Consider the following 19594-nt stretch of genomic DNA (forward strand, 5'->3'; position numbering starts at 1 on the left):
GTAGTCTAGCAGTGGGTCAGTTACATCATCAGGTAGTTTAGGTTCAGGTGAGGATCCTGGCCATAGGAACTTCTGTTTTCCCCACAGATGATTTCCAAGATAATCAAAGTAAGAGACCTAGAGGATAGGGAGGTGATATCAGATGGGAAACCAGTGAGACTCATGTACATGCTTTCCTCAACACTGGCATCTTGGGGGCTCCGTGGGAAAGGGTGAGCTATCTTTCTCCTAATCTGCATGTTCTGAGGTTAGGGGAACCATCAGCTTGTCTAGAAGGTCCATGTTCACTGTCCATTGTCCCTAGGTGTGTGTCTGAACATTACCTGGTTTTTCCAAACTGATAATCACACAGGCAGCCTTTCTTGTATCAGAGAAACTAGAAAACAGTGCAGTTGAAATTGGGCAGAAGCAACATTGCACTTGGAAGGTGTCCCTTCTCATTGCATCTCAGGCTTTCACCAGGAGAACCTGTCATTTGCCACTCTCACTCCCCAAAACGTGTCTCCACAGCGACAGTGGCAGCCATGTATTACAGCTACTACATGCTACCCGACGGCACCTACTGCCTGGCTCCTCCCCCACCAGGGGTTGATGTTGCCACTTACTATAGCACCCTGCCTGCTGGAGTGGCCGTGTCCAGCTCCACTGGAGTGACAGCCAGTGCCCCACCACCTCCCGGGACCACACCACCACCACCCCCAAGCACAGCAGAGTCAAGTAGCGGAGTAACCTCCACCACCATTACCACAAGGTATACTCTCAGTCCTGCAATTCCCTGTTCTGGGGTGGGGACCTTCATCCTCTGAGTTACATTGAAGGTCTCCATTGTCTGAGTATTTATTACTAAACCTCCAAGTTAGAATTTATAGGGCAACAGAAATTGTTGTGACATGGACACTTTTAGCATTGAGGTATATCCACTGAGAAAAGTAGTTCCTGGTGAGCATCCTACACCACCCCCTGGGCCCCTGCATCTCTTTCTGATGGAGGGCATCTCAGTTGGGCAGTTCTAGGCAGATCATGTGAAGTGAAGCCACAGTTTGCAAGAAAAGTAGGATATCATAAAATTGATCGAAGTGACTCACAAGCCGTTGGCAAATGAGGGTCTGTCCATCAGAGCAGCCACCCATTGAATAAAAGAGACAGCAAGCAGAGAATGGACTGTAGCACCTGTCTGGGTGGCATGTGATGGGCAGTCAGGGTGAGCAGGACCCAGTGTCAGGGCCGGTGGGCACACCAGAGGCACACTGAGGGGTACTGTGACATCTCAGGTTACAAATAGACTTTTTGGGAATCTGACAAAACACTTGGGTATTTCTGAAAAATGACCCATGTCTTGCCGATGGGTTTCAGCCCCAGGCAAGTTCACTATGGATTCAGTGTGACCAAAGAAATGACAGTAGAACGTTCTTGGGGTGAAAGGGTTATACCCAACTTTATTTCCACAGGTGGCAGGTCAATCACTAAAATCCTGTTCACTCAGAGCAAATCTGCATGCAGCAAGCCGGTCTTGTCCTCTGGGCTTCTTGGCCCGCACAGCCATCCTCTGGGCCTGTGTCCTCAGCGCTGCCACCACTCCAGCCTCTGCTCTGCTCTCCTGCAGCCTTGCAGCTGTGCTACCATGTAGCCCAGAGCACTGGGCAGGGCTCTTTATATAGAGTCAATAACAACGTTTTGCCCACACTTGTGTAGTGAGCTAGCCAACCAGGGCTGGGTGAGAATCCTGGCCACAGCGTTTTATCCACACCCACTTTCTGATCATGCTAAGAAAGTTAAATGTGAAATGAAGGGTGGTGAATCATGCTAGCCAGTATTCTTTTTTAAAAATGTAAAAGTCAATACTTACTCTAGGTTGCTCCTAAGAATCAGCTTGTAGTTAGAAATGGTGGGAGAAAAAGCCAGCCTATTTTCATGGCTTTAAGCCTCATTTTCAACAAAACCCCCATTTTCACCATCGGCTCTGATACTTTGATCCCTGTTTTAAGTGGATCAACTGTCACTATGTTCTGGGAACGTTGCCCTCAGGTAAAGGGCCCCCCATATGCTCTTTGTGGTGGGTGCTTTGGTGTGAACTGAGATGATGATGGTCCCCGTGCAGTGATGTACCAAGCTGACCCACCCCCTGGGGGCCCGGGTCCTCTCACGTGTGAGTGACGGAACTCTTCTCTGCAGTGCACTTGCTCCCGTGGCTGCCATCATCCCCCCACCCCCAGACATTCAGCCCGTGATTGACAAGCTGGCAGAATACGTGGCTAGGAACGGCCTTAAATTTGAGACCAGCGTTCGTGCCAAGAATGATCAAAGGTGAGGTGAAGGATGCTGTCTTGCTAGATAGGTGGTTCTTGGGGCTTCGATCAACTTCTTTCTTTTTAAGCTAGCCACGTAATTCCTTTTTTAAATGTGTTTAATTCTTACATGTTTCAATAAATATATCTTATAATTATCTTGTTAAATTACATAGAGTTTTTTTAAATATTTGTTTTGTTTTTTAAATAAGAATGTTGAAGCCACATAAAATAAAAGGCTGGAATTCATGCTTTTCAAGAATTGGCTAAGGAAACTTAGACATACATTTTGGGTTTGTATTTTAATCAAATAATGTTCCATGCCTTTGGCAGTAAGACATCAGGCATGAGGTTGCAGTTACAGTGTAATCTGTTTGTGGACCAGCCACAGACTCCCAGCTTCAGCCTCTCTTGTCTGTAGAGGGTAGCATAGCACAGCTGCTGGTAAAGCTGTCGAGTTTGAGTCAATCCCTGTGAAGTGTTTAGAAGAGTGTCCTGCTCACACATTGCATGGTCGGCAAGAGCTCAGCTTTACCTGGCAGCATGCGAGTCTAGTTGAATGACTTTCTGCCTTTTCTGTTCATAGGTTTGAGTTCCTCCAGCCTTGGCACCAGTATAATGCGTACTATGAGTTTAAGAAGCAGTTCTTCCTCCAGAAGGAAGGGGGTGAGAGCACACAGGTGCGTATCTGTAAAGGCAGGGGAGGCTGGGAGGTGGTTTTTTGGTAACTGATTTAACAGATATGGAAATAATCTGTTTATTTTCAGGATGGCTTGTCATACACTTGTTTTTCTGTGTAATGTATACCTAGTAGATGCTGTCTTTAACTTTTCCTACCTCAGAGTTGAAACTGGTTTAGATCTGTTGAAAACTTTTGACCCATATCCATAGTTCATTGATGATCCTTGCCCAGAATGTTGTAAACAACACAATTGCATTTCTTCAAGCATTTGATGTTGTGGTTGGCTGTTATTCTTAACTACTGCTGATGGTTGGAATTGCAGACTGTGCTTGTGCTGTGTTAACATAGACTTAGGTGTGTAAACACGTGTGCTCACTGTGGATGCTCGTGCTGCATGGGAGCTATCAGTGGTGGGCATCCATTATCCCAGAGCACTGCCTGCCCCAGCTGCCTCATGCCCACCCTCCCAGCAAACGGCCCCACATGTGGTTCTTACCCACTGGAATCATTTCTTCCTGTCCTTGTAATGCTTCCTTCTGCCTCTGCTCTCTTCAGCTTTGTGGACACCCTGACATTTTTTCTCTGCATTTTGTTAGAGAGATGATGTAGGCCTTGCTTGTGAGTTCACATCTTCAGAATTTACCTCTGCTCAGAATGAAGAAAATTGACTCAGCTGTAGGCACTGGCATAATTTGGTATACTAATAGTACTCTCGATCAAAAGTATGTTCCTTAGTGTTACTTCAGCAGTAATATGGAGATGCTGTTGCCTAATGAAATATATATACACATATATATGCTTTTTGACAAATCCTATGTGATTTCATATGGGACAGTTTATAGCCATGTTCAATCTCCATAGGCTGCGTCAGCACCAGAAGAGGCTCCTACAGAGTCTGTTCCTGAAAAGCCCAGTGATGTAGGGGAGGATGATATGTCTGAAGACCCAGCTGACGTGGGAGGAAGAGGCAGCTCAGTGGGGAAGAAGGAGGTGCCATCCAGCAAAGTTGTCCTGGACGGGAAGCTCGTGAAAGGTACACTCCACCACTGCCTGGAAACCTGGTCATGACCTTCCAGATGCTGCTTTAAATGAGCAAGAAAGATTTCTGGTTACTTGGGGTTAGGGACTCTACTGTAGGAGAGGAGGGAGTTGGCCACTTTTTCTGGGTTGCTGTGATAAAATTTGCCTACTTAGTAGTGCTTTTGGGGTCATTTGGATATAAGCTCCCCTATGTATGGGAATATGTATCTACATATAGGTGTACATTTGTTTAACAGTCTGCTCTAGCAATGTTTAGAATGTTTCAAATGTTTCTTACCTACTGCCCTGGACTTCTGAAACTATATCTGATACAGTTTCCTCAGTCAACTTAGTTTTCTTTCTTTGTTAAAGCAAGTACCTGGAGGCTCTCCATCAGGCAGAGCTCCACTCCCTCCATTTTGTTAACCTTTTACCTTCTCGGAAGGAGTTTTTATCCACGAGGACAGACATACACAGAAAGAGCCAACATAATAAAAAACAAAGAAAAAAGGCTGAGGCAGGCATATTAAGAAGAACCGTAGGTAGAGGGTGTGAAGAAACTGTGTTCTGCTGGGTAGGGCAGGAAAGGCCCTGAGAGGACAGGCATTCAAGTTTCCTTGGCCAGAGGAGGGCTGTCCCTGCAGAGGCCATGCAGTCAGAGGTGGGACGTGGCTGGAGGGGATGCCCTGCCTGGGAGGGCAGCTCTGGCCAGCTTGTGGGGCCCACAGAGGTCCTGGGGCTCCAGACAATGGTGGCATGCCATCTGGGCTTTAGATCACAGGAATGACTTCATCCAGTTGGGTGACTTTATGGAGATACTGGGGCAGAGAAGCCACTTTGGAGGTTTTTGGTGGAACTGATGGCCAGAAGCACTGTAATGGAAGTGAAGGAGCCAGCCCGAATCAAGAGGAAGGGCAGATCAGACACATGATGGAAAGAGGTGGGCTCAGGAGGCAAGCAAGGCCTTTGCTTTGCTGAGAGATGCCTTTTTTGATAGGGTGGTGGTCAACAGTAACTAGATTGACCCAGATGAGTGAATGACTAGGTAAATTTAGTGATTTAGAAAAGCATAGAAGTATCTTTGAGCCTCTCATTCCAGGAGGTTAGCCAAACACACATGTTTTATCTCTCACCCTCTTGGCCACCTTCGAACTCTCATTGAAATAACCAAAGGGATGTAATAAATAGAGAATAAAAGTGATTATTGCTCCAGAAACAGGAGAGTCCTGTCCATGATTCAGAAGGATAAGCCAGCCCACCTCAAATTTAGTTGCTCGGGAAGAGAGGACACTTTTGGACTCAGGAACAGTGACCCATGGCAGCCTACTGCCAATCGGGGGGCGGAAGGCCAGGAGCGTCCAAGGGCAGTGGGCCTGCCCCTTAGCCAGGCTGCTGCCTGCAGCTCAGCCCCACTGGATTGAATAACAACCGATTGAAAAAAGCATACATTCAGCTCAAGAGGCTAGGGAAAAAATGCACCTAAGCAAAGGCAAAAAAGGGGGAATCAGTAACAAAGCAGACATGAGTGAGAAAATAATTTTTTAAAACCTGGGAAAACGTATCACCATTGTGCAAGTTTATAATATAGAAAAAAGCAAATGCAAATACACAGCATAATGAATGGAAAAAAATCACAGATTTTTTAAAACACATGAATGATATATAACTAAATTTGAATGACTTTGAAAATAAAGCACTAAGAAAATACAAGTTGCTAAAATTACCTAAAGAAGAGGTAGGAAAATGACAGATTTATAGGCCTGAGAGAATTTAGAAAACATTGGCAGTGAAATATCTCTAAAAAGAGAAAAGTTCGAGGCAGTAAAGCCACCCCAAGCACAAAGATGGGAAATCATGGCTCTCACTCATTCCCACACCCATGAAGTTTAGCAACCTGTAGACCACAACTACTGAGTAGACGTTCCCCCCTCACATTGAAGACAGCCAGGAGTGGCTGGGTTAGCAGGCAGGAGCAGGTGGAGTTTCCTTGAGGATTCCCAGCACAGCATCCCACCAGACATCTTTATTACAGTTTATCATATTAACAGTCAGAAGGTTTTTCATGTTTCTATATCAGTAGATGCTGAAAAGCCATCAACATCTGCTATGTTTTTGATAAAACTTTTTTAGTATAATAATAATTGATGGTAGAAAAACAGGCTCTCTCCACTTTGGAACTAAGACTTCTGTATCACATATCATAATAATTACAATTCCAGATAGAATAAGTATTTAAACATTAAAAAAATAAAACCATAAAAGTAGAAGAAAATAAAGGTAACTTTTTTATATTCCTGGACTTGGAAAGGGCTTTCTAAAAATAGAAGTCATAAATCCTAAGGAAAGATTAATAGGGGGAGGACCTAAATTAAGTTTAAAGACGAATATGTTTAAAGTCAAAATATGGTGATTGCTCACATATGATAAAGGGCTAATATCCTTACTATAGAAAGAGCTCTTATAAATCAAGAAAAGGCAATCACTGTAGTAGAAAAATGGACAAAGAACATGAAAAGATAGTTCACAAAAGAAGCAAATTAGATGGTCAGTAAATAATATTCAAGTGTGTCCTCATTAGCAAGATACTGTTTTTTGCCTCTCAAATTGGTAGTTAAAAAATAATATTCAGGGAAGGAGAGGCCTGGGGTAGCAGGGACTATCACATCTGGAGTGTGAATTGGTGCAGCCTCTAGAAGAGACAGCCCAACGACATGGACCACATTCCAACTGTAGACATCCTCTTACTCCTGAAACTGCTGCTCACCAGGGTGACCCACCAGGTATTCATCGTGGGCCTTGTTAACTTTTAAAAATAAAAAACTGGGAACAGTTGCGGGAGACTGAAATAAATAGTCATCTCTGTACTAAAACACTATTGCTGTTTTTTAAAGTGACCTATGTTGACATGGAAAGCATATGTACACTGTTTATATAGAAAGATATTATTAGTGAGAACAGCAGGTGGGGCAACTGTCCGGTACAACCCATTTCCGTGCTGGTGTGCGTGTGCTTACCTACATGCCTAGGAACTGTCTGCCGGTTGTATTCAGGTGCTTTTTCCCATACCTGAATTGTACTTGATCTTTCATTTTGTTCACTTATGTTTTTAAGATTTCCATAGAGAATATATACTTATAAGGTTTGAAGTTAGTAATAGAATGTGTAACCTTAAAAATGGAAGCATATCTGATGTGGACGATGGAGAACTGCTGCCTGGCTAACTGAGCTGCCTTGGTGCTCACGTCAGCCACGTCAGCAGGCCTGCCATCTTCAGGCTCCCTGCCAGCAGATTGGCCAAATCATGAGCACAGGATGCAGCATGTGAAAGCCAGGAGGCACCACAGAGCTGAGACTGGAAGAAGAAAAGAGCCAGGCGTGAGTGAAGGGGCCCGCAGCAGCTGGCTTTTATCCTCGGTGCAGCAGGGAGCCTGAAGGCCATAGGAAGTGCTCTTCCTGTGCAGCCATTTGATTTGCAAGTAAGGTGCTGGATAGAAGCAGCACATGTGTAGTGGAAGAGATGTACAAAGGAGTCGATTGGTAACCCCCGCTTGCTGGCTGAGCTACCTTCGGAAATTACTTGACCTTTCAGCTTCATTTTTCTCGCCTGTGGGTGGGGAGCCTAAAAGGGCTTCCTCACAGAGCAGAGGGAGGTGATGCCTGTAGACTGCACATTAGTTCTTTCGTCAGGTCACTCTGAAGGACTGTGGGGTAGCAGTGCTGTTTGGCATTGCATCTGGCATGCGTAAAATGCCAGCTTTTCCTTGTGGGTACTTAGGGTTTTGCCTAAGACAGAAAGTGTTCCAGAAGCTTTGCTTGTAATGTTTGTTGCTGACTTACTTTACTAATCCAGAGGAAGAAATGGTTTGGGAATAATTGTTTTGAAATTATTTTGTGCTATTATGGTTAGTCCCAAGTTAACTTGAGTAAATTTTATTAACACTTAAGTGACATTTTCTCTCAAAGTTACCTTGACTCTATGTTTATTAAAGAGGCTATGTTACTATAGGCAATAAAGGATTAATGTTAACCCTTCTTTTCCTTACAAAAAATTTCAAACAAGTACAAAAACAGTGTGGCATAATGCACACAGCCCACCCCAGAAGTGCTCAGCACCCAGCTCTCACCATTACCCCCAGGACTGACCTTCCAATTCACCCCCAGAGTATTTTGAAGCAAATCCCCAACATCACAGCATTTTATCCAAGATGTCATAGCATGTATCTCCAAAAGATAAGGACTATTTTGACATAACCATACTAAAATGGTTGATGTTCATTCTCCTCACAAAACGCAGTTCAATGCCCAGTGTGATATCTTTGTTTTAGGGGCTGCATGCACCAGTGCACAGCACAAACACGGGATGTTGTACAGTCAAAACAAAGACAAATTTTGCTCCTTTTTTCATTTTGACTTATGTAGCGTAGCTTGCCGACAGTTACCATCTGAGGTGTGCTCTGCAGTGATGCTCACTGACAAGAGGTTGTCATATTTCCAAAACTTGGGGTAGTCTGTTCTTCCAGTCATGCTGGGTTTGGAACTGTAAAGTGGGGGAGACTCAGGGGCCAGCTGGCAACCCGCCCACAGATGGAGTCATTGAGAGTCACAACCCATTCTAGACCCTGCCCTTGTTGACCCAGAACCCATCTCCTCTCAGTGTTAGCTGGTCTACACTGCTCTTAATATTTCTCTTCCTCATGGTTCACGTGAACATCCTTCATAAATAATAACTCACGGTTTATGTAATAAAGTTTCGTATTATAACCAGTCAGTGTTGTTCAGAGCTGTTCACAGTGTCTGAAGGAGGGAGGGACTCGGTGAGTGGGCATTGAGTGGATGGGGGACGGGGAAGAAGATTGTTTCCTTTTGGGCCTTTGTATTTCTCTTATAAATTAAAATTTCCAAACAATTCTAGAGGAGAAAAGGCAAACCACCTAAATTTTTGTTATACTAGGTTTAAAATTTTCTTACTGGTGTAATGATGCCCAGCACAAAGTAGGTACCCCATTGGTGTTTACTGAGTAAAGGAAGGGGTTCTGTAACTTGCTTTGTAAAGAAAAGGCTACTTTATATAGTTGGAATTTTTTAGAAATAGGTTTTGATAGTGGAGTCACATCATATGCCTACCTAACTCACATGAAGTCAGCTATATGCTGAGCCCAGATAAAGATGGGAGGCGCCAACAATTGACTGTTTACAGATGCAGTGATGTGGCTGAAGTGGAACCAGCTCCATGCACCTGCCTCTTTCAGGATTGGCTTGCACGTGGCCCCACTGCATGCAGTGTGCATTTAAATAGCCCCCTTGATATACCTGGCTGTTAGTACACTGCCCTGAGAAGCACCCTCTGGCATAGGATGTGGCTCCACTGGAGACGTGACACCCACCAGGTGATGTTATGTGGATCATGGGGCCAATGAGGATTTCTACTCTGTGCTTCAAGTTACCTAAAAATGTATTACCATTTTCACCTTTTCTCAATAGCTTCATTTGCTCCAATAAGCTTTGCAATCAAGGCCAAAGAAAATGATCTACTTCCCCTGGAAAAAAATCGTGTTAAGCTAGATGATGACAGTGATGATGATGAAGAAAGCAAAGAAGGTCAAGAAAGTTCTAGTAGTGCTACAAACACTAACCCGGCAGTTGCCCCACCCTGTGTAGTTGTTGAGGAGAAGCGGCCTCAACTTACCCAGGAGGAGCTAGAAGCAAAGCAAGGTTTGTCAATGTTTTAAACTTCTTGAAAGAAAAAGTGCATAAATACAAGATTAACCGACTAAGTCAAAAATACTGAGTCCGCCAACTAGAAGCTCCAGCCTTTGGAAATTAGAGCCATTTGGGAGTTGTGTGATGGTTTGCATGTTTTTGCACATTTGAGATCTCCATTAGCATACTGAGCACTGTCTTTGTTAATAAGCATCAGATGCGATGCTGTTGGCAGTCATTTTCAGAGAGACAAGTTATCTGAGATCAGCTTGAATGGAGGGGCCTTAATGCTTTGGTGGCAGCCTCGGGGCAGTGCTCTGCCTGTGTTCCCAGCTCAGATTAATGTACCAAACTGGCAGATGTCTTTCGTGAGACCGTCTCCCAGCAGAACCATCGGACCCTTGAAGGTGATGCAGGCCCAGTGTATTTCTAGACACCTCATCTTCATGGGTCACAGCGTGGCCATCGCTTACCTCTGACACATGCCCCACAGCGTTTGTGGGAAGCGTCTTGCAGTCATCTACCCCTCCTCCAAAATAAATTCTGTTCTGCACTAAAGTAATTAATTAGTGATTGCATTTGCAGTTTTTATCTACTCTAACTAGTTTTTGTAAATTGCTTTTTCTGTATATATATATAAACAGATCAAGCAACATTTATAAAAGGTAATTTTTTAACCACAGGATGCCTTACTATCAAGAGCTTGCATTGTGCTGCAGTTGCTCTCCCTAAACAAACCTGTGTTCCTGCAAGTGTATCTAAATCATCACTTACTGTGTGTAAACTAAACGTGTCCGATCGTTTGGAAAACATTTTCCCTCAAGTGTTCATCACCTGCTATGAACATTTTAGATACATTTATGAGAGTTCCTCTGAGGTTATCATTATCCCAGCTTTCACTGGGATGGAATCCTGTCCACATTCTGACTTTAATTTTGAAAGTGAAGTATAAAAATACTAATAATAAGCATTATAAACTAATTCTCTCAAATTCGATTTGCCCAATTGTTACCTATCCTAAAATTTGTATCATACTCATCTTTCAGAATAACTGCATTGCATTTCGTGACCCTTTTACCACATGTGCGAATTAAGATTGCTGGGTACTTGTATAATACTGCTTTGCTCTCAATTCCACCATTTCCTTTGTTCCTCAAGCAAAGCAAAAGCTGGAGGACCGACTCGCCGCCGCTGCCAGGGAAAAGCTGGCCCAGGCGTCTAAGGAGTCCAAGGAGAGGCAACTGCAAGCAGAACGTAAAAGGAAAGCAGCCCTGTTTTTACAAACCTTAAAAAATCCTCAGCCAGAAGCAGAAGTAGGAAAAGTTGAGGAGAACACTTTCAACATAGAGGTGAGTCAAAGCCCTCATCAGCATCCTACAGGAGGCATGGTTGGTAAGGGTACATGTCTGCATCCCTGGCCACTAGGCCTCCCACCTCTATGGAGGCTGGTTGCAGGCTCACTCTTCTCCTACATGGGGCTGCATGCTCTTGCTGTGTAGCAGCAAGACTCTGGACAAAAATACCCAAGAAAGGCACATGCCCCCCAGGACTGTGTACAGCTTCAGACACGTGAAAGGACCCCTGGGCTCTGGGTGGAGATCCTCGCGTTGTGGCTGCCCTCATAGGACCCAGTGAAGGCCATGCACCAGATCTGGGGAAAGGCGCTGGGGCACCGCGGCTTCAGAGCAGCGGCCCTAAGGGCACAGATTCACTCAGGTCCTTAGTTAAATGGAAAAGTAAGATACAGCCACCATCATCCACTTTAAGGAGAGAACCAGTCCTCATCTCCTTCCCAAGCCGAGTGAGCAGGCCTGGCGCCCCACCTGTTCCCTCCCTTCAGATGGAGGCTGCTGGGACTGCCCATGTGTTTCACTCAGTGTCCCCAAAATGCCTTTTGTAACTGCCTTCTCGCCGTAATGTAGAACAGGCCTGCGCTTTTTTGATTATGCTGACATTTCTAAGAGTGGAGGGCTGTTGTTCAGAGCTGACCCTCACTGCACATCACTGCTGGGTCTGCTGCTAGTGAGAGTGGCACTTTGGTTCCTGATGTGCCATTGAAGGCCAAGTCCACTTTCTTGCCTCAGGAATTTGTCTCAGATTCTCTCAGTTCTGGCAGGAGGCCTCAAAATAATTGCTGGATCAGACTGGCAAGCAGGAGGGTCATGTCTGGAATCTTGCCAAGCTGGGTGGCATGTGTGCACCCATTTCTGCTGCCCTCACCCTGGGATCCCAGCTCCTGCCTGAGCCCCAGCTCTGAAAGCTGCCCATGGCCCTGTCCTCTCACTGGCCAAGAATCACCACCCAGCCACAGTGCTTCCACAGGGCCTGCCTGGCAGGAGCTTACTGCACCAGGTATGGCAGCCACAAAGGTGTACAGCAAGGCCCTACCAGCTGTCCCTAGCTTCAGAAAGACCTCTGCCCAAGAGGGGATGAAACACGGAGCAGCTAAAACCAGTCGCTGACACTGTTGGATAGCAGAGGGGCCTGCTTCTGACCTAGTAGGGGAGACAGCACATGAACAACCTTACCTTTGTGGCAGCAGCTGCACGGGGTCTGCTGCTGTGGGAGAGTGCAGGGCCCCTCCATTTCCTGGACAGTTTTGATGCCATGTGTGCAGTGAATAAGGGATGTATCAAAAGACATCTGCATATATAGGCATTTTAACCAAGGATGTTATATGGTATCATCTATATTTCCTAATAAAAACTCAGTCACAGCCAGAATCATTTATCATTAATCTAGGTTTTCCCAATCTGCTGTACTGCCTTGTCACAGTTACTGGAATTACTTATAAACACAAGATAGGCTGCAGCTTTACTTTTATCCTGTTTATATGTGGCATTTCCCACCTTTCTTGTTCTCAAGCCTGTGTTTTGAATTGGTAACAAATAGAAATGAGCGTTTATGCTTCTTTCTTAAGTCACTGGTCAGTCTTCCTGGCTATCTGTCTAGTGGGAAAGGTAGCTCCTGAACTATTTCAGCAGAAATGTAATGGTGGTAGCAGATGGTGATAGATGTCTTTAATTGCTTTGAAACAGAAATTCTTAAATTGGCAATTGTCATAAATGAGATGCACACTGAAAAAATATTTTCAGCCTAAAGCAGCTTCTGGAGACAGGTTACCCTGAGCTTGCCCACCATTCTGCCTGCACTCTGCTCAGATGCTGGTCGTCAGACCCCTCTGCACAGGTGTAGAATTTTAGTGTCTGGAGGGTTGGTTCCCTCATTCCCAGGGTGAGGGACAGAGAGGGTTGGCCCAGTGAGTATTGATGGCACCCCTTGACCCACCTGAGCAGATGCAGCAGGGCAGCATGGGGACACTGTTGAGAAGGCCCGGCTCCAAACTGGCAGTACTTTGCTGTCATCCTACAGTGTATCTGCCTTAGAGAGAGGCACTACCAGTTTAATTTTGCTCTTACAAATGCAAATACATACATGTGATTGAAAAGTCTAGATGCTTCAATATTAAAATTTTTTAAATAAATAAAAGTTCAAGTGCTAGAGAGAGATATACAACAAAGATTAAGTGTTTCCTTCTTGTGTATTCTTTTAATTCCTACAGAAATACCAGCTTTTTTATTGTGTAAAATAACACACATACAGTTTATCATTTTAACCCTTTTGAAGCATATATCTCAATGACATTGAACACGTTTCATGCTGTAGTGTAGCCTCCCCACCTCCATCTCCAGGACTTGTTCATCTTCCCAAATAGAACTCCATCCCCAAGAAACACTTACACACACCCTGCCCTGCCACTCTCTTTCTCTGAGTTGGATGATTCTGGGGACCTCATGTAAGTGGAATCACACAGGATTTGTCCTTCTTTGTCAGCTTATTTTTCTTTTTCTTTTTCTTTTTTTTTTTTTGGTATCATTAATCTTCAATTACAGAAAGAACATTATGTTTACTAGGTTCCCCCCTTCACCAAGTCCCCCCGACATACCCCTTCACAGTTACTGTCCATCTGCATAGTAAGTATGGCTGTAAAATCACTACTTGTCTTCTCTGTGTTGCACAGCCCTCCCCGTGCCTGCCACACACTATACATGCTAATCATAATGTCCTCTTTCTTTGTCCCTGCCCTTATCCCTCCCTTCCCACCCATCATCCCCAGTCCCTTTCCCTTTGGTAACTATTAGTCCATTCTTGGGTTCTGTGATTCTGCTGCTATTTTGCTCCTTCAGTTTTCCTTTGTTCTTTTTTTTTTTTTAGATAATTATTTTTTATTGAAGGGTAGTTGACATACAGTATTACATTAGTTTCAGGTGTACAACACAGTGATTAAACATTTATATACATGGTAATTCTAGGTACCAGCTATCACCATACCAAGTTGTCACAATATTTTGACTATATTCCTTATGCTATACATTACATCCCGATTACTTATTTTACAATTGGAAGTGTGTACTTTATTTTATTTTATTTTATTTTATTTTTTTGTGAGGGCACTTCTCCTATTTTTTTTTGATCAAATGGTTAACAACAATAAAATTCTCTATAGGGGACTCAATGCTCAATGTATAATCATTAATCCACCCCAAGCCTAATTTTCGTCAGTCTCTAATCTTCTGAAGCATAACGAACAAGTTCTTACATGGAGAACAAATTCTTACATAGTGAATAAGTTACATGGTGAATAGTACAAGGGCAGTCATCACAGAAACTTTCGGTTTTGATCATGCATTATGAACTATAAACAGTTCAAATGGGAATATTCATTTGATTTTTATACTTGATTTATATGTGGATACCACATTTCTCTCTTTATTATTATTATTTTTAATAAAATGCTGAAGTGGTAGGTAGATGCAAGATAAAGGTAGAAAACATAGTTTAGTGTTGTAAGAGAGCAAATGTAGATGATCAGGTGTGTGCCTGTAGACTATGTGTTAATCCAAGCTAGACAGGGGCAATAAAACATCCACAGATGCAGCAGATTTCTCTCAGAACGGGGGGGTGGGGGGTGGTTCTAAGCCTCACCTCTGTTGATCCCCAATTCCTCACCTGATGGCCCCCCTGCAACTGTGCCTGTCTTAGGTTGTTCCTCCCTTGAGGAATCTTACCCATCTCTGGCTAACCAGTCATCTTCCGGGGCCATACAGGGAAATGTAAAGTTGGTAAGTGAGAGAGAAGCCTTATTGTTTGAAAAGGTTAGTTTTTTACTTCTTTGCATATTTATGCCTTGTGGATTCTATGCCCAGTATTTGTCTTGAGGTATCTTTACCACTTGGAAGAATTGTGATACACGGTAAATTCGATATGAGGCACGAATTCTATTTATGGGTTGTAATTAGGAAGGAAGAAGAAAAGCTATAGAAGTAGCAGGCGGAAGAAAACATGGGAAGATTGATTATTTCTTTGACATATCTTCTTGTAGAGTAACTTCAGCATGTATAGGTTTTAAACTACTAATAAAATTGCGCACACACATTAACATAATAGGAATACAGTTACATAACCAAAGCATACCTATAATTACCAGCCATCTCCAGTGAAACCAAGAAAACCAGTTAGGCACCTTAGGCATTTGTGAAAACTTATCTATGATATGGTGGATATTGTCCAACTGAACTTGAACAGTCAGAGAGAAATCAGACAGATTAAAACAGCCCATTCCTGGGGACTGTTCACATCGCGTATATTCTTTTAACAGTAAATAGTCTGTAGTTGTAAGATTTTGGAGCGCTACAATTTGCACTTCTCCTAATTCTTGGTTGAGTTCCAACAGTATAGATCCAGTCAAATTTGTTGTTTCACTGTATGCACAGGCCAGCTTAGATATCTCCTTCTTCATTCCCATGGCAAGTCCAGGAACCGGTGGGATGAGTGCATCTACACCTGTAGCAGCACGTGGATCTTTGTTGGGGTTTTTTGATGATCATCTTCTGGCATGAGTCTTCCAGAGAGTGCTGATGTTGGAAGTTCTTTTTCATATCATATCTTAGTTCATTTTCGGGGTAAGCAAATTAGGCTTTGATCCTCTGTATAAGCACAAACAAACCCTTTGCCTACACTTTTATATGCCCTTTATACCATTGTGTAGATCTCATTGGAGGTCACCACACAGAAACTGCTTTTTTTGTTGTTGTTGTTATCATTAATCTACACTTACATGATGAATATTATGTTTACTAGGCTCTCCCCTATACCAGGTCCCCCCTATAAACCCCTTTACAGTCACTGTCCATCAGCATAGCAAAGTGTTGTAGAGTCACTACTTGTCTTCTCTGTTGTACAGCCCTCCCCTTTCTCCCACCCCCCATGCATGCTAATCTTAATACCCCCCTTTTTCTTCCCCCCCCTTATCCCTCCCTACCCACCCATCCTCCCCAGTCCCTTTCCCTTTGGTACCTGTTAGTCCATTCTTGGGTTCTGTGATTCTGCTGCTGTTTTGTTCCTTCAGTTTTTCCTTTGTTCTTATACTCCACAGATGAGTGAAATCATTTGGTATTTCTCTTTCTCCGCTTGGCTTATTTCACTGAGCATAATACCCTCTAGCTCCATCCATGTTGTTGCGAATGGTAGGATCTGTTTTTTCTTATGGCTGAATAATATTCCATTGTGTATATGTACAACATCTTCTTTATCCATTCATCTACTGATGGACATTTAGGTTGCTTCCATATCTTGGCTATTGTAAAGTAGTTCAGCGATAAACATAGGGGTGTATCTGTCTTTTTCAAACTGGGCTGCTGCATTCTTAGGGTAAATTCCTAGAAGTGGAATTCCTGGGTCAAATGATATTTCTATTTTGAGCATTCTGAGGAACCTCCATACTGCTTTCCACAATGGTTGAACTAGTTTACATTCCCACCAGCAGTGTAGAGTTCCCCTTTCTCCACAACCTCGCCAACATTTGTTGTTGTTTGTCTTTTCGATGATGGCGATCCTTACTGGTGTGAGGTGATATCTCATTGTGCTTTTAATGTGCATTTCTCTGATGATTAGCAATGTGGAGCATCTTTTCATGTGCCTGTTGGCCATCTGGATTTCTTCTTTAAAGAGAACTGTCTATTCAACTCCTCTGCCCATTTTTTAATTGGATTATTTGCTTTTTGTTTGTTGAGGCATGTGAGGTCTTTATGTATTTTGGATGTCAATCCTTTATCAGATCTGTCATTTATGACTATGTTCTCCCATACTGTAGGATACCTTTTTGTTCTATTGATGGTTTCCTTTGCTGTACAGAAGCTTTTTAGCTTGATATATTCCCACTTGTTCATTTTTGCGTTTGTTTCCCTTGCCCAGGGAGATACGTTCATGAAGAAGTCACTCATGTTTATGTCCTTGAGATTTTTGCCTATGTTTTTTTCTAAGAGTTTTATGGTTTCATGACTTACATTCAGGTCTTTGATCCATTTGGAGTTTACTTTTGTGTATGGGGTTAGACAGTGATCCAGTTTCATTGTCTTACATGTAGCTGTCCAGTTTTGCCAGCACCATCTGTTGAAGAGACTGTCATTTCCCCATTGTATGTCCATGGCTCCTTTATTGTATATTAATTGGCGATATATGTTTGGCTTAATGTCTAGAGTCTCTATTCTGTTCCACTGGTCTGTGGCTCTGTTCTTGTGCCAGTACCAAATTGTCTTGATTACTATGGCTTTGTAGCAGAGCTTGAAGTTGGGGAGCGAGATCCCCCCAACTTTATTCTTCCTTCTCAGGATTGCTTTGGCTATTCGGGGTCTTTGATGGTTCCATATGAATTTTTGAACTATTTGTTCCAGTTCATTGAAGAATGCTATTGTTAATTTGATAGGGATTGCATCAAATCTGTATATTGCTTTGGGCAGGATGGCCATTTTGACGATATTAATTCTTCCTAGCCAGGAGCATGGGAAGAGTTTCCATTTGTTAGTGACGTCTTTAATTTCTCTTAAGAGTGTCTTGTAGTTTTCAAGGTATAGGTCTTTTACTTCCTTGGTTAGGTTTATTCCTAGGTATTTTATTCTTTTTGATGCTATTGTGAATGGAATTGTTTTCCTGATTTCTCTTTCTATTAGTTCATTGTTAGTGTATAGGAAAGCCACAGATTTCTGTGTGTTTATTTTTTATCCTGCAACTTTGCTGAGTTCCGATATTAGTTCTAGTAGTTTTGCAGTGGAGTCTTTAGGGTTTTTTATGTACAATATCATGTCATCTGCAAATAGTGACAATTTGACTTCTTCTTTACCAATCTGGATTCCTTGTATTTCTTTGTTTTGTCTAATTGCCGTGACTAGGACCACCAGTACCACGTTGAATAACAGTGGGGAGAATGGGCATCCTGTCTTGTTCCCGATCTCAGAGGAAAAGGTTTCAGCCTCTCGCTGTTCAGTATGATGTTAGCTGTGGGTTTATCATATATGGCCTTTATTATGTTGAGGTACTTGCCCTCTATGCCCATTTTGTTGAGAGTTTTTATCATGAATGGATGTTGAATTTTGTCAAATGCTTTTTCAGCATCTATGGAGATGATCATGTGGTTTTTGTCCTTCTTTTTGTTGATGTGGTGGATGATGTTGATGGATTTTCGAATGTTGTACCATCCTTGCATCCCTGGGATGAATCCCACTTGGTCATGGTGTATGATCCTCTTGATGTATTTTTGAATTCAGTTTGCTAATATTTTGTTGAGTGTTTTTGCATCTACGTTCATCAGGGATATTGGTCTGTAGTTTTCTTTTTTGGTGGGGTCTTTGCCTGGTTTTGGTATTAGGGTGATGTTGGCTTCATAGAATGAGTTTGGGAGTATTCCCTCCTCTTCTATTTTTTGGAAAACTTTAAGGAGAATGGGTATTATGTCTTCTCTGTGTGTCTGATAAAATTCCAAGGTAAATCCATCTGGCCCACGGGTTTTGTTCTTGGGTAGTTTTTTGATTACTGATTCAATTTTGTTGCTGGTAATTGGTCTGTTTAGATTTTCTGTTTCTTTCTGGGTCAGTCTTGGAAGGTTGTATTTTCTTAGGAAGTTGTCCATTTCTACTAGGTTTTCCAGCTTGTTAGCATATAGGTTTTCATAGTATTCTCTAATAATTCTTTGTATTTCTGTGCGGTCCGTCATGATTTTTCCTTTCTCGTTTCTGATTCTGTTGATGTGTGTTGACTCTCTTTTTCTCTTAATAAGTCTGGCTAGAGGCTTATCTATTTTGTTTATTTTCTCGAAGAACCAGCTCTTGGTTTCATTGATTTTTTTCTATTGTTTTATTCTTCTCAATTTTATTTATTTCTTCTCTGATCTTTATTATGTCCCTCCTTCTGCTGACCTTAGGCCTCATTTGTTCTTCTTTTTCCAATTTCGATAATTGTGACATTAGACCAATTATTTGGGATTGTTCTTCCTTCTTTAATTCTTTAAATATGCCTGGATTGCTATATACTTTCCTCTTAAGACTGCTTTTGCTGTATCCCACAGTAGTTGGGTCTTTGTGTTGTTGTTGTCGTTTGTTTCCATATATTGCTGGATCTCCATTTTGATTTGGTCATTGATCCATTGATTATTTAGGAGTGTGTTGTTAAGCCTCCATGTGTTTTTTAGCCTTTTTTTTTCTTTGTACAATTTATCTCTAGTTTTATGCCTTTGTGGTCTGAAAAGTTGGTTGGTAGGATTTCAATCTTTTGGAATTTACTGAGGCTCTTTTTGTGGCCTAGTATGTGGTCTATTCTGGAGAATGTTCCATGTGCACTTGAGAAGAATGTGTATCCTGTTGCTTTTGGATGTAGAGTTCTATGGATGTCTATTAGGTCCATCTGTTCTAGTGTGTTGTTCAGTACCTCTGTGTCCTTACTTATTTTCTGTCTGGCGGATCTGTCCTTTGGAGTAAGTGGTGTGTTAAAGTCTCCCAAAATGAATGCATTGCACTCTGTTTCCTCCTGTAGTTCTGTTAGTATTTGTTTCACATATATTGGTGCTCTTGTATTG

The 19594-nt window shown here is 42.6% G+C and overlaps 1 protein-coding gene across 3 annotated transcripts in view; it reads left to right on the forward strand.

The window, feature by feature from the left end:
* SFSWAP (splicing factor SWAP) overlaps window positions 1–19594 on the forward strand; it is an 83090-nt gene that overhangs the window by 33466 nt on the left and 30030 nt on the right. For 2 of the 3 annotated variants that reach the window (XM_037014145.2, XM_037014147.2), the window contains exons 8-13: window positions 511–751; window positions 2173–2304; window positions 2872–2965; window positions 3829–4000; window positions 9469–9699; window positions 10846–11036. In XM_037014145.2, coding sequence (XP_036870040.2) covers window positions 511–751; window positions 2173–2304; window positions 2872–2965; window positions 3829–4000; window positions 9469–9699; window positions 10846–11036 — 1061 coding nt within the window. The remainder of the gene's footprint in view (window positions 1–510; window positions 752–2172; window positions 2305–2871; window positions 2966–3828; window positions 4001–9468; window positions 9700–10845; window positions 11037–19594) is intronic. The other variant, XM_037014146.2, reaches the window with a different exon arrangement.

The sequence above is a fragment of the Manis javanica genome, chromosome 15, assembly GCF_040802235.1.
Source record: "Manis javanica isolate MJ-LG chromosome 15, MJ_LKY, whole genome shotgun sequence".
In the NCBI taxonomy this organism is placed as follows: domain Eukaryota; kingdom Metazoa; phylum Chordata; class Mammalia; order Pholidota; family Manidae; genus Manis; species Manis javanica.